A 13,576-nucleotide genomic window follows, 5' to 3' on the forward strand; every position below is an offset into this window, starting at 1 on the left:
AGGAGTTGGGTAAAGCTTAGCACAGTACTAGTACAACTGCTTAGACATCTGTTATGTGTAGATAAACGCTGAAACTTGCTAACTCAGTCTCTTCTTGTTTTTTCAAGCAATGCAGAGAATTCCCCAGGAATCACCAATTCAAAAGACTTTCCCTGAGCAAAAAGAGGAGGATTTCTATGGCAAAATGGCGAATATGGTAATTTAATATCCTAAATCTTATGTGCTTTCTTCAAGTTGCATTATGCAAATATGGAACTCATTGTACCGTGACACTCTAAAATACAAAATACATGCAATGCACCTCAGCAGCAATCCAATTTTTTGTTGCAGAAATGAAAAATCCGGAAGAAATGTGAGCCTTACTATTTTAAAATACTTATGGAAGTAGAAAATCAGACATGGTGGGTTTAAAATGTTTCTGTCAACCTACCACTACTCAGCAGGGCTGTCCCACATACAAGTTTGAGAGAAAAGCAGATCCCAGTCAGCAAGTCTGCTAACTATGCTTTTAAAAGGCAGTATTGATTTTGCACTTGAGCCCTGCCCTGAACAGTGAGTGGTGCTATCCAGACTGTACATGGCTAGGTTTTGAACACAGCATGTATTTTCACTGCTAAGTCCCTTAAGTCGGACATCTCCTAGGGGCCTGATTTAGCCTCATGAGGTATTAATTGCTTAATTGAAACAGAATTAATGTTAATTTTGCTTAATAGGGAACCTTTTGACTATTGCCAGTGGATGAAGCAATGGTAACCACTTGTTAAATACATGTACAGATTGAAAGGGTGGTGTTTTTAATGGCAAAGTTGCTAAATAAAGATTTAAAAAAAAATAATGTAAAGGTCATATACAGACAGTTTAGCAAACATTCATTGCAATATTTTTGCCATCTGTAAGGTTTTTTAGTCTTTCTCTCAATGTTGGTCGTTTTTTCATGAGTCTGTTCGGTGGCGTTCTGTCACATGATTACTTCTTGTATAGATCAGTCACGTGTGAAAGAATAGCTAGGTTTCAGCTTTCTCTGCCTCTGTACTATGCGCATAAATAACAAACTCAAGTGTCTTGCATTTTGTTTGGGAAATAATTAAGATTGGAAATGGAGGGACTGTACTGTCTACATTTGTGTCATTGCTTGCTTATTAAGCACGTGCTGGCTTTGTATCTAACCAGGCACCAGGACGAAGATCCAGATCGACTTCTCAGTCTTCAGCACATATGGTATGTAATGACCAGGCTGTTTTTCACTATATCATCTTTTCCTGTCTGCATTTCATTCACTTCTAATGACTTTGCATCTCTTAATATGCACATTTCAAAAGAAGGAAGTTCTTAAGCAAAATAAATAATCCCTCTAGGTTAATAGTAAGATGATCTAAAACCCTTCTGTATTTGTAATACAGGGCTATGGGCGAAGATCTCGGACCACCTCAGAATCCTCAACCCATTCGATAGGGCGAGAAAGATGTAACTCTGCAGCAAAGCAGCCTTCTCCTCCCCCTCCCTCCATTCCTGAAGGGAAAGAGACTAACAAAGAGATCAAGAAGGAGCCAGCAGTGAGGAAGGTACATCTTAAAATGGGTATCTAGTTACAAGTAGCGATGATTAATGGCAACTGTAGTAAATCATGGTGCTCACAAGGTAAAGAGGCTGCCAACCTGAGCAGATGACTTTTTTTTTTTTTTTTGGCTTAACTATCGTTGCCTCAGTCTTCACATTCCGATCAAGTTCGAGACTCCAGCATGTGCTGAATGCAGCTGTTAGGTTTTCCAACATGCATTGAAGCATGATTCACATTGTATTTGGCTTCTCATGCTCTTCAGGAGCCAGTTCAAAAGTGCCTTCTCTGACTTCAGCCCTCCCCAGATGAACTCAGCCAATCCCTCAACCTGTCTAATTCCACCTTTCGTACTCATTTCTGTTCAGTTAGCACTGACCTCTTGACCTGCCATACATCTGTCTCAGCTGAGGAGCTTTGCCCTCTGCAGCTTCTTGTATCTGGCATAGCCTTTTTTTAATACCTCAACCTCATTGAAATTCATAATGTCATATTTCTACTACTAGCATCTTTCTCCTTTCCATATAAGCCTTAATTTTTCTCTATTGATTATCATTTAAACTGTCTTGGGATACAGTTTATATGAAAGACTAATTGAAATGGAATTGTGTGACGTTAGATTTTTAAATCTGCTATCAGCAGATTCTTGGAGGAATACACTAAAAAGCCTTGTATTTATTTTTAGAGTGGTGCAAATTGGTTTCGCTGGCTGATGGGAAAAGGAAAGAATGAAGCTCACCTTCCAGATGATAAGAACAAATCAGTAAGGGCCCTAAACCACAGCACACATCACACACATTAATTGCTCAAATTGTTTTTTAATCCACAGATGATGGATTTTTTTTCTTGAGGTCAAAACTTAATATAAAAATTTTCAAAATGTCTGACTAATTCTGAAAATGGCTTTCAAAATTAGTACTTTGAATGACTTGCAGTTTACTACGATGTGATCTTTTTGCATTCTTAATCTTGAACTGTGATCTCTTTATAGATTGTTTGGGATGAAAAGAAGCAGCGCTGGGTTAATTTAGATGAGCCAGAAGAAGAGGTAAAAATCTGTGAAGTTTGTTTTCCGTTGCCTGAGTTGATAAGTGTCACATACTGGGAATTTCAAAGACTGGATCTTAAATGCCATCTTTGCTGGAGTACTTTGGGTTAAAATGTAGCATAACGTTTACTGCAACGGGTAAACAATTTTACATAAATCAAAGGGAGAAGACCACTTCCCTCATCCAGATCCTTATTGGAGGGGAGGGGCATAAAAGGCAGTGAAGGGGAGGTGTCACAAGGTGTCGAATTTTTAGTGTTTAACCAGTGCTTTTTTGTGCTGACGAGTCAGTACAGCATACCAGCACCTTGGCAGCCCCAGGAGGGATACGTGGATGAGTGGTGGGGAACCCCGGCAGCCCCAGGGCTGGGAGCCAGCTGTGGTGCAGAGCTCTGCCAGCAGTCCCTGGCGAGGCGGGTACTGGGGAGGGGAGCAGGGGACTGTTTAAGTACTGGCTCCTTTCTTTAATTAAAAAAAAAAAAGCAGTGATGTTCACCAAAAAGTCTCCTCCTGCACACCTGTGTTCCTTATGGCTAAATATTTCTGTTGATACGTTTTATAGGCTTATAGTCAATGTCAGGAGGTTGTGAAAATGCTTGATTTCAATTAAGGGGTTACCTGCCTGAAAAGGTTGAGAAATGCTGAGCTAGACTACAGGGATTTGGGTCCAAGTCCGTTATTGATGGAGTGGCTGAGGACAAAGGAGAAAAGTCAGCTTTAAAAATGCCATTCAAAGGCTAATACTGTGTTTTGCATCCAGAGCAAGCCACCACCGCCACCTCCCACAGGTTTTCCTAAAGCTCCTCACACTGCTCCACCTGGGCCTGGGGGTCCACCCAATGTCAACATCTTCTCCAGAAGAGCAGGTAACGGAACAGTAGCAGGTGGCATTCCTGTCTAAAGTGGAAAGCTTAAGGTTGTGCTTGTTGGGAAGTAACCCTAAGGTGAAATTGCCACCCCTTTTGGAAGTGGCTTCTTTGATAAGCACTTGGCAGCTTTTTGGGTAAACTAGCATCACCATTGTGACTCCTGCCAACGCTCCATGCTGTGATTCAGGGTTTAACAGCTTGATCTTTAGGCTTACTTTCTGATCCTAAGAGATGTTCTAATTAGATGACATGTTCTGTCTTTATTAAATTTTTACTACAGACTGACTTATTTTATATTTGTGTTGTCTTCTTCCAGCAGGAAGCAGAACTCGTTATGTAGATGTTCTAAATCCAAATGGAGCGAAATCCAGTGGTTCTGTTCCAGCCCCATTAGACCTGTTTCCCCCTTTGGCACCAATGCCCATCCCTGCAAATTTGTTTGTACCAAACTCAGGTGTGTAAACCCAGTGAAGATAAACTGCAAGAAGCAGTCTTATTAAAGGTTGCTTATCTGTTATGTGTGTGTTACAAATAGCGTGTTTTTTTTTTGTGCTCAAAAAGTTAACTCTTGTTACTGTCAGTCTAAACTTCAAAGCTTCTTTAAAAGGTATTGAATAGCCTGGAGACTGCAACTAGGCAAAAAACAGTTGCAGCTCTGCACTTCATAAACCATGTCTTCTAGAAAATGTGAACTAAGAGGAGTTATGTCTTAGTTATTGTGGGCAGCTGGCAATTGGAACAATAAATTGGAATGGTTTCAGCACCTGTTCTCCAAATAAAATGGTGCTTTTAAACATTAACGCTATGCAGTAACTCTATTTTAAGAAATTGGAGTTTTTACTAGAACCTACAAAGAGCACCTCAGAGCAGTCTGATTAACCAGTGCATGGGCTTTGCTAGGCAAAAAGTGCTTTTCTCCCCTCCCCCCCCCCACTTGTGAGCTGTGCAAGGCAACCTCATTCGTTAACCCTTACTCATATTTTGGAAGTACATGGCGTCAGTTCTCGTTTCTTTCTCGCCTGCTGTTTTCTATGTCTGGATCACTTTTTTGGGGTTTTAAAGCACATTTGCTTGCTGCAGGTCTTCTGTTTACTTAGTTCCTCTAAGGCGGGGGTGAGCATCCTTTCTGAGGCCGTGATTGACCTTTTGACCTCTGTGTATGGTCTTAGTGCTGGTGATACTTTCTAAAGTCACTAATAGTCCTACTTACAACAGGTCCATTAATAAAGATCCAGAGCTTTACCATTTAGGTGGAGGTTAGTAGCATTAGCTGGTCTTTTATTAATCTACAGTCAGCACGGCCTTGAGCAAGCTCCCAGATGCATGGGGGAGGAGGGATGGGGCTAAGCTCCCACCTCGCATGCTAATGAAAATTGGTTCATGTGCCACTCTTGGCACCTGTGCCAAGGGTTGCTGACCCCTGCTCTGAGGTTGTCCATACAAAATGTGTATGCTTGTATCACATATGGCTAATTGGCTATGTGCATATCCATTTGAGGGAGACTTACCGTAATCTTTGAGGGGAGATAGAAGAAATCATGGAAATTAGAGCGAATGTATTTTTTTCTTTGACTATAATCCAAACCAATGAGAGATTTTTAACTTGATCATCTGCTGATTGCAGTTTTGCTACTCTGAAAACCTGGTACTACTCTTGATCCTGTTCCTCCATGGCCAGGGCTACACTAGTGAGTTTTGTCAACAAAACTCACCACACGTCCACAGGCAAAATGTGTTTTGTTGACAGTTTGGCGACAAAACTCAGCACTTCTGCCAACAGCCTTCTGCCTCTCACAGATGCAGAAGACCTCATTTGTCGACAGAGTCTTCTGACAAAAAAGTTGTGTGGATGCTCTGGGGGGGCCTTCTGTTGACTGACAGGCAGGGCTTCCAGGGCACTGGGCAGTCCTGTCTGCTATGCGTGTGCTTGGCTGTTTTGTTGCGAGAGTGGCCAGGTAGTCCGGTCACTCTGTCAACAGAGTGGGTCCCTCTTTCGATCCACTTTAGTGTATAGCTACATTCTGACAGAGGTTTTGCTGGAATAATCTCTTCCAATGGAAACATCTATCAACAGATGCTTCTAGTGTAGCTGTAGCCCCTATGTCTGTAAGGCATGATACAAGTTATAACCAAAGATGAACGCTGTTTCTTCTGTAGTTCCTGAGGAGCAGCAGCCTATGGAAGGGAACGAGGCAGGAGAACAGACATTACCTGCAAATCAAGTCAGTGCTGATGCAACTGCAGAACCACAGGTAGGTTAGTAAAGATGCAAACCACAATTCATATCCAATTAGAACTTTTTGTTGAAAAACTAAGTATTACAGTTGCAATTTCCTAGTGGCGTAACCGAAAAAGCATGTTATGCCTGTACCTAAATAGTCCCTAACAAAAGAGAGGAAATAACTAGGAAGAGAAGAGAGAACACGTGACAAAGGAAGATGGAAAAGCCTTGCCTGTATCCCAGTTCTGTAGGTGCTCCATGAGGATCACATTTAAAGCTCTTGCCGGAATAGGACCCCTAATTATTTTTCCTAGTATGTAGTATATAGGTAGGCAAGCTGTATGTCACTGAAAAAGGAGTCTTGTGGCACCTTTAAAGAGTTACAGATTCATTTGGGCATAAGCATCTGATTAAATGAGTTCCAGCCTACAAAAGCTTTTGCCCAAATTAATTTGTTAGTCTTCACAGTGCCACAGGACTCCTCACTGTTTATGCTGAAACAACTGCCCCTCTGAAACATGTATGTAATTTAGAATTGGAGAGTGATATGATCTGTTCCCTTTGTGGAGATGAAATCTTTTTCACATTTCAGTACTGCTTTCCTTATTGTTCGTAATATGCATAACTAGGGGTCTGTCAAATTCACATTCATGCAAAACAGGTTATGGACTGTGAAATCTGGTCTTTTGTGTGCTTTTACCCTATGCTATACAGATTTCATGGGAAGACCAGCATTTCTCGAATTGGGGGTCCTGACCCAACAGGGAGTTATAGGGGGATCACAAGGTTACTTTAGGAGGGCATGGCATTGCCACCCTTACTTCTGCGCTGCCTTCTGAGCTGGGCAACTGGAGAGTGGTGGTTGTAAATATTGCCTGGGTGCCCAGCTCTACAGACAGCACCTGGCCAACAGTAGTGGAGAAATAAGGATGGCAGTATCAAATCCATGGCACTTGTACTTCTGTACTGCTGCTTTCAGAGCTGGGTGGCCAGCGAATGGCAGTTGCTGTTTAAGGGCCCTACTCTCCAGGCAGTAGCACAGAAATTAGGTATACCTAAGGTATGCCATCCTTACTTCTGTGCTACTAGCAGTAGTTCAACCTTCAGAGCTGGATTCCTGGCCAGCAGCCACCACTCTCCAACTGCCCAGCTGTGAAGGCAGTGCCCCAACAGCATCACAGAAAAAAGGGTAGCAGTACCACAGCCCCTATATAATAACCTTGCAACCTCCCCCACATAACTTTTTTTGGTTAAGACCCCTACACTTACAACACTGACATTTCAGGTATAGTTTACTGAAAACATGAAATGTACCATTTTAACAATCCTCTGACCATGGACAAAATGGATTGTGAATTTGGTAGGGCCCTACTCTGTACTGTGTTGTATAGACAGGTCACATTTATATTACTGGAATATGTCTGTACATAGACAGGAGTCCTTTAGTCTTGTGACCTTTTTCTCAAAATGTAGAGTTCTATAATAGCAATAACCTCTTAATATAATGTCCTATTTCTTCTGCAAACCCCCATATCTGTCACTTGTTTGCACTCTGAACTCTTTGGGGCAGAGAGACTATTGCAATAACATGGAAGTTGTGATTGGATTTTCTGGGTGCTGCCATAGTACAAAGGATTCCCGATTAGAACTCCTAATTATTCATTCTCTCCTCCAGTAGTTGCCATTGAATCTCCATGCACACACCTGACTCAGTCCCTGATGCTTTAGTAAAATGGTACCATTAGAGTGCCTCTTCTCAGGACTATGTTTGAAAGACACCCAGAAGCTTGAGGCTGTGCAGATCATGGCAGCCTGCTCAGGAATGTTAGTCCTTACCAAGTGTGTTATGTCAGTGCAATGCATTATGGTTGCTTCAGAAGTGATAGAACAAGCATAAAGCAAAATACAACCCTGCTGAAAATCTATATCTTCTTTTTTTGTTTAAGTATTTAAACTCTACAATTCTTCCACCTGGTTCTGAACTCCCTGGGTCCAATCCAGATGGCTCCCAGTCAGGAGAGGTAAGGCTTCCTTCGAAGTGGGTCCAACTAATGACTCTGCATAGTGTATTTTAGCCAGCAGGCTGTAATTGTCTTAACCTGCATAATCTAGAACAGCAAGTAACTGATTTAACTGCTGATGACCAGCCAAGAAGGAAACTTAGTTATTGCATCGAAAAATATAAACAAAAGAGCCCCTCAGGTCCATGAGCGAAGTACAGGTTAAGTGTCTTAATTTCATTGCTGCAAGAGCACCTTGTTCTGTTTTGAACAGAATCTTAAAAGATCTTTTCAGAACAAAGTGTCACATTCCCAGCTCTTTGGGGGCTTGCCTCTAATCATGCATTTAATTTCACTAATATTAAATGCTTCACACACAGAGAGGGGAATAGGTTTGTTGAGTGCCTCACCACCTTTGTTCCTACTACATGTTTTCTTTGTAATTTTGTGCTTTCTAAAATAATCCCTTTGATTTAAACTAACTTATGGCTCTTTATTTTTTTATTCGAAATTGTTTTAAACCTTTTGCACAGTGAAACTTCATTTTTAATTAAATAAAATGACTGAAAGCTTGGGGCAGTGACATGCATGATGACATTTTTATTTGTTTTTTGTATGTGTGTGTTCTTGCTGTTTTGTAGCTTTCGCGCTCTAGTTCAATGAGTTCATTATCACGTGAAGTAAGCCAGCATTTTAATCAGGTACATGTGGCTGGCCATTTTCACTTACATTGGCTTTCCCCACTTTATTTTGCATTTGCTCAGTTTCTTACTAATGCTGCATTAAGTCACCATTTTCTCCCTCTTCCATTTCACAGAATTAACATTAAAAATAATATATGATGCAGTGTTCCTTTTAACACATAAACAGGGCCTTCAAAATGTCATCATTATATATATCAACAAGCACATAATATAGGCATGCTTGCTTTATTTTTATTTTTAAGTAACTCACTTGGTAATTCTGCTCAACTCTGTCCTTACGTTAATGTGATTAGCTAAGGAAGTCAGGTGCCTTAAATTAAAAACAAACAAAAACAGTTAATATGTTGCAATACCCTGAACTCAATATTTATAATGTTGCCTATTACATCTCTAAGCAACCCCTGTAGGAATTAAAGGAATGCTTCATCTTGGCTGTTACTTTGCAGTACCCTATAAAGAGCTGACATAATAACACTTTTTTGTACTTACAATAAAGCACAACAGTTAGCACAGATGGAACATTTTTTCTTGGGGAAAGGCCTAAGCTCTACTAACAAAGCCACAGGATACTAATTCAGTAAAGCTGCACTGGTGTGTTGTTACTTTTGTTTTTTGCATGCTTGGATTTTCAGAGGTGTTTACAGTTTGTGCATGTGATTATTTTGCTGATATCTATCTACATTAAGCAAGTAATTAAAAAGTTGCAAAAAGTGCTGACACATTTTGCATCCATGTGTTACAGTCTGCTGCTCTGTATCTGTTATAGGCATTATTACTCTAAAGTATCTTCTTTCTATTAGTAAACAAAATTTGGGAGAGAAAATACATAGTGTGTTAATGAAATGTGATCTGCTTTCTAGCCTCTCCATAATGTGCCGCCTTCTGGGGGACCTCCAGCAGGAACTGTTCAGTTCCACAACCCTTCTCAGTTTGCACAAGTGAGTGAAACCCTCTCTGTTAGAGAAACAGTGCAGACTTCTCTGTCTTGAACATAAAGCCAATTAGCAAAATATTGCCAACATAGCTGACAGTGGTGGTAAAACTTCTTGCTTCATATGTGCTGCTTAACCTGCCTTCAAAAAGTGACTTGGCATGATCTCAAGTACCAGTTTCAAACATATGAGCTCTTTGCTATCTTTTCTGCTACCTTTATCTCCTTCTGCCGCTCTGATCTCTGCATATGGTCTTCATTTCCACTTCTATGCCTTACTCTCATTCATCTTCCTGATCCACACCTGCAGCTCTCCTTGTTTCTGTGGTGCCATCCTTTCTGCTTGCCCTGCCCTCCATAGTGTTCTGGGACTTAATAAGATTAAATGCTAAGCCATGGTCCTTTACATCTGCTCCTCTTAACCAAGTATGCAGGGTCAAAAGAAGCGAGGCATGGGAGAGAGTCTCTTGTTTTGAGGCTTTGCTGTTAGACAGGAATATTGTGGATCAGGTTCTCGTGCTCTTTCTTCCTGCCCATCATTTTTGAATTTGTGCGTTCACGCAATCCGCCATACCTATGCTGTGGAGAATCAATCTTTGTTTGTTACAACAGATCTCTGAAATGAGGCTGCGTATATTAATATTTATTGGCAGCAGAGACGTAAATGATTATCTGCCTTGCTAGCTGAATCACTCGTAAACCTTTGGCTTTATATTTAAGCAGTTTACATGGATAGTTACATGTAGCATTAATGGTAGGATGTTAAATTTGCTTGTGGACAAGTCCAGTAGCCATGTAAATCACTAGAAATTGGATCAGCCCTCTAGTGTATTTAAACCTCTCTCTTTCTCAAAGCAAGAAAAAAGGCCAGTCAGAATTTGTTCTGAAAAGTTGTAAGATTTTGCAGGACTTTCAGTAGGTGAGAGAAACAATTGTTGCTTGATTTTTATAAATGTCTTTTTTCCCAACTCCCAGGCTCCTGCATCTACTGGAAACTCAAGGCTGGGGAGAATTGGACAGAGGAAATATCCAACACTGAAATAGAATATAATGACATTTGGAACACTTAGATTAGTTCTGGACATTCAAAGAACTGCTCAAATTTTATGGCACATAGTAGTATCATTACTATCTTGAAATTGACATGACAATAATTTAATGCTGGCTGATCGTTTGTCATGGGTCTCCCTACTTGTAGCTCATGTACACGAATCATTAACAAGCAACAAAAAACATGCATTTTCCCTTAAAACCTGGTTATAAAAGTCTAATTTCCTGTTGTGGGTTGGAGAAGGATGAACAGAAGAGGACGTGGTTGCTCTCTGTTGTGAAAATCACTGTAAACTGCAACCATAGGAGGTGGGGAAAGTCCAGTTATTTTAAACCTACCAGTATGACTTGAAGACATAAGTTATGTTTCAGGGTAATTTCTGAAGGACACTTCCCTCCAAATGTAGGGTGAACATGTCCACCTTCTAACGGAATACTCTATGGCCTTAACAGGACCATGCACAACTGTAGTGCATATAAAATAATACTGGCATTTACCGATCTATGAAGGTTTAAGATGCTCATCTCGGAAATGCCTCACATGCTTAATTTTTTAGGGGAGGGGGGCCACAGCTCATCCAAATAAATTGACCTATAGTGAATTAAAACTGTGACTGTAATAAAATCTAAAATTAGTCTGAGTTGGATTTTATCCAGTATGTATGTAGTTTGTGTTTTAGACTCCTTGTAAAACCAATTGTATAGTCTGAAAGAAGCTCTTTGTACAATAGTCAATGCTGTACTATTTCTGATGAGTGTTAAGTGCAATATGGTTACTTGCTTTCTCTCTCAAACTACTGGCACTGTGTAATTAAGATGGTAACAGCTTGAAAGTTGTTAAACAAATTACTTTTGTGTGCCAGAATCTGTTCCTAATACTCTGCTCTTGAACTTCCATTAATACAATAACTAAGGTCTTAATAGCTAACGACTGAATTTCATACTAAACTAAATGGGTTAGACCTCTACTCATGGACTTGAAAAGCATTACATTTAATAAAGAGAATTCTGAACACCATTGAGGTGTCACATTCACATGCATTGGAAAGTTTAGATGGCCCTGAAGGAGAGAATATAAACTTCAAATATTTATTAAATCATTAGGTCATATTTTATTTAGGATTTGAAAAGGAAGCTGATTGATGTTACTTGCGTTTCTGCCCACGAGTTGAAATAATGTATATGTGGAATTGTTAAGGTAGGCCCTTCCCACCACCCCTCTTTTCCTGGGTAGTACCACCTTCTGAGGTCTGGACAGCCTTAAGTATATTTTCAAATGGATAATACGTTATTTGAAATAAAACGTGATCTGGAGGAATTAGTAGCCTTCTGAAAATGATCATACTCTAAAGCCTGGACTTTGGTCAGCAGCAATCAGTGTGGCTTTCTTTTGTAACTGAAAACCTGTTCAGATACTTGGCTCCATCTACTTCAGCAGTACTGCTGACTTTTCTTTCAGTAGAAACTGCCAAATATCTTTTAATTCCAGAAGGCTTCCTCTAACCTGGGAGCTGCTATCTTTCCAAAGTGTTAAGATTTGACACTGTAAATTCTTAAATAAAATATTTTGCGCTCTGGAGCACTTTCACACTTTACTTTTTCTTGTGGTTATTTGTTAGTAAGTTAGTTGGATTTAACTTTTTTGTACAACTCTGAACATTTCTGGCTTCTTGAACAATTTAGAGAATACAGTCATACCCCAAGATATGCTCATTCAATAGTTAACATTAGTTATCGTAACACAACCTACCAAGGCATTTTCCCTTCATTAATGACTCTATCATATGGCTGTTTACTTGCTTTCGGGGGCTGTCTCAAGTGCAGAGACAGGGCTGCGAGGGGAACGGAAATTGAAGAGTGCCTGGGAGGGGGGCGCCAAGCCGGGTAGCTGCCCGCAGCTGCAGAAGTGGGGCCAGTGCAAGGGGGCAGGCAGGGCAGAGCAGGGCATGGGGAGGCAGCCCGGCCTGAGCGCGGCTTAGGTTAAGTGGGGAGGGGGCAGTGCCAGGGGCTGGGTGTGCGGGGAGCTAGGCAGGCACAGGGGGCCCCTGGCTGTTGAGGGGCGATGCCTCGCTCATGCAGGGCTGCGCGGCAGAGAGGCCCCACCAGCAGCGGCCAAGGCGGCAGTGGCGGGTGAGCCAGGTGCTAAATGGGACAGGATGCCACAGGCGGCGAGCAGCGCCCAAGGCACAGCTGCGCAAGGTGGGCAGCAGCGGCCCCCTAGCTGCCGGGGAGGTCAGCAGCAGCGGTGGGGCCAGGATGGGCTGCACGCCCAGCATCCCCGTCTCTCAGAGCGGTGTGATCTGCTGTGAGTCAGGTGAGTCTACCTCCCCGCACCAGACCGTCGCCCTCTCACAGGGCGCCGCCACCCCCCTGCATGGCCTCTTCATCAAGACCGACACGGCCGACTCCATCCCCTCGGTGCTCGCCTACCAGAGCCGCCAGCCTCCACCTGGTCCCACCTGTCTTGGGAGCAGTGCCAAGGCGGAGACTCAGACCAGCCACAGCAGTGTCAAGGTAAAGGCAGGGCAGGCCAAGGTGCCTGGGGCGGCGACTCCACGGATTGGTGCTGTCCCCTCTCCCAGCTCCAGAGGTGGGTGCTCGCTGAGGCCGGCCTGGGGCTCTGGGAAACCGCTGCTAGGCAGGCAGCAGCTGCGGGCAGCTGTTGCCTGGAGCTGTGGCCTTTCTCCTGCTGCAGGGTGGCCACGTCCTGCTCAGGCGCACAAAATCCAAATCAGTCCTCGTAAATGTGAAGAAATGCCTCATAAGCCAAAGTAGGGGTATTAAATGAAACTCCTTGTAAAGTTGAATTCTCGTAACCTGAAATGGCGTATCTCGGGGTATGACTGTACAGTGTTCCCTCCACTTGAATGCAGCTGCATTTTGATGTTTGTATGTACTGCTGAGTTTGGGATGATTAACACTGATCCTATTTTTGATAAGTATGAGAGAGGTAGCTGTCTTAGTCTGTATCTTCAAAAACAACAAGAAGTCCTGTGGCACCTTATAGGCTAACAGATACTTTAGAGCATAAGCTTTCATGGACACAGCGGGTCTTCGGCCCTGAAAGCTTATGCTCCAAAATACCTGTTTGTAATGCACATTCATTGAAACTTTTTTTTTTTTTTTTTTGAGAAGAGCCCATGATAAGAGCAGCATTAGTTTCTGTCCACTTACCAATATCCTGGAGACGGGGACATT

At 42.1% G+C, this 13,576-nt stretch overlaps 1 protein-coding gene across 6 annotated transcripts in view; it reads left to right on the plus strand.

Annotated features, from left to right (window-relative positions):
• SEC16A (SEC16 homolog A, endoplasmic reticulum export factor) overlaps nt 1-11,973 on the plus strand; it is a 39,190-nt gene extending 27,217 nt beyond the window's left edge. For 3 of the 6 annotated variants that reach the window (XM_075015152.1, XM_075015153.1, XM_075015156.1), the window contains 12 exons: nt 108-196; nt 1,171-1,218; nt 1,401-1,562; nt 2,241-2,318; nt 2,547-2,603; nt 3,364-3,469; nt 3,789-3,926; nt 5,630-5,724; nt 7,640-7,714; nt 8,335-8,394; nt 9,258-9,335; nt 10,304-11,973. In XM_075015152.1, the coding sequence (XP_074871253.1) occupies nt 108-196; nt 1,171-1,218; nt 1,401-1,562; nt 2,241-2,318; nt 2,547-2,603; nt 3,364-3,469; nt 3,789-3,926; nt 5,630-5,724; nt 7,640-7,714; nt 8,335-8,394; nt 9,258-9,335; nt 10,304-10,372 (1,055 nt within the window). In that variant the 3' untranslated portion in view covers nt 10,373-11,973. The remainder of the gene's footprint in view (nt 1-107; nt 197-1,170; nt 1,219-1,400; nt 1,563-2,240; nt 2,319-2,546; nt 2,604-3,363; nt 3,470-3,788; nt 3,927-5,629; nt 5,725-7,639; nt 7,715-8,334; nt 8,395-9,257; nt 9,336-10,303) is intronic. The other 3 variants (XM_075015155.1, XM_075015158.1, XM_075015154.1) reach the window with 2 other exon arrangements.
• The last annotated feature ends 1,603 nt before the right edge of the window (nt 11,974-13,576 follow it).

Source organism: Carettochelys insculpta, chromosome 21 (assembly GCF_033958435.1).
Source record: "Carettochelys insculpta isolate YL-2023 chromosome 21, ASM3395843v1, whole genome shotgun sequence".
In the NCBI taxonomy this organism is placed as follows: Eukaryota; Metazoa; Chordata; order Testudines; family Carettochelyidae; genus Carettochelys; species Carettochelys insculpta.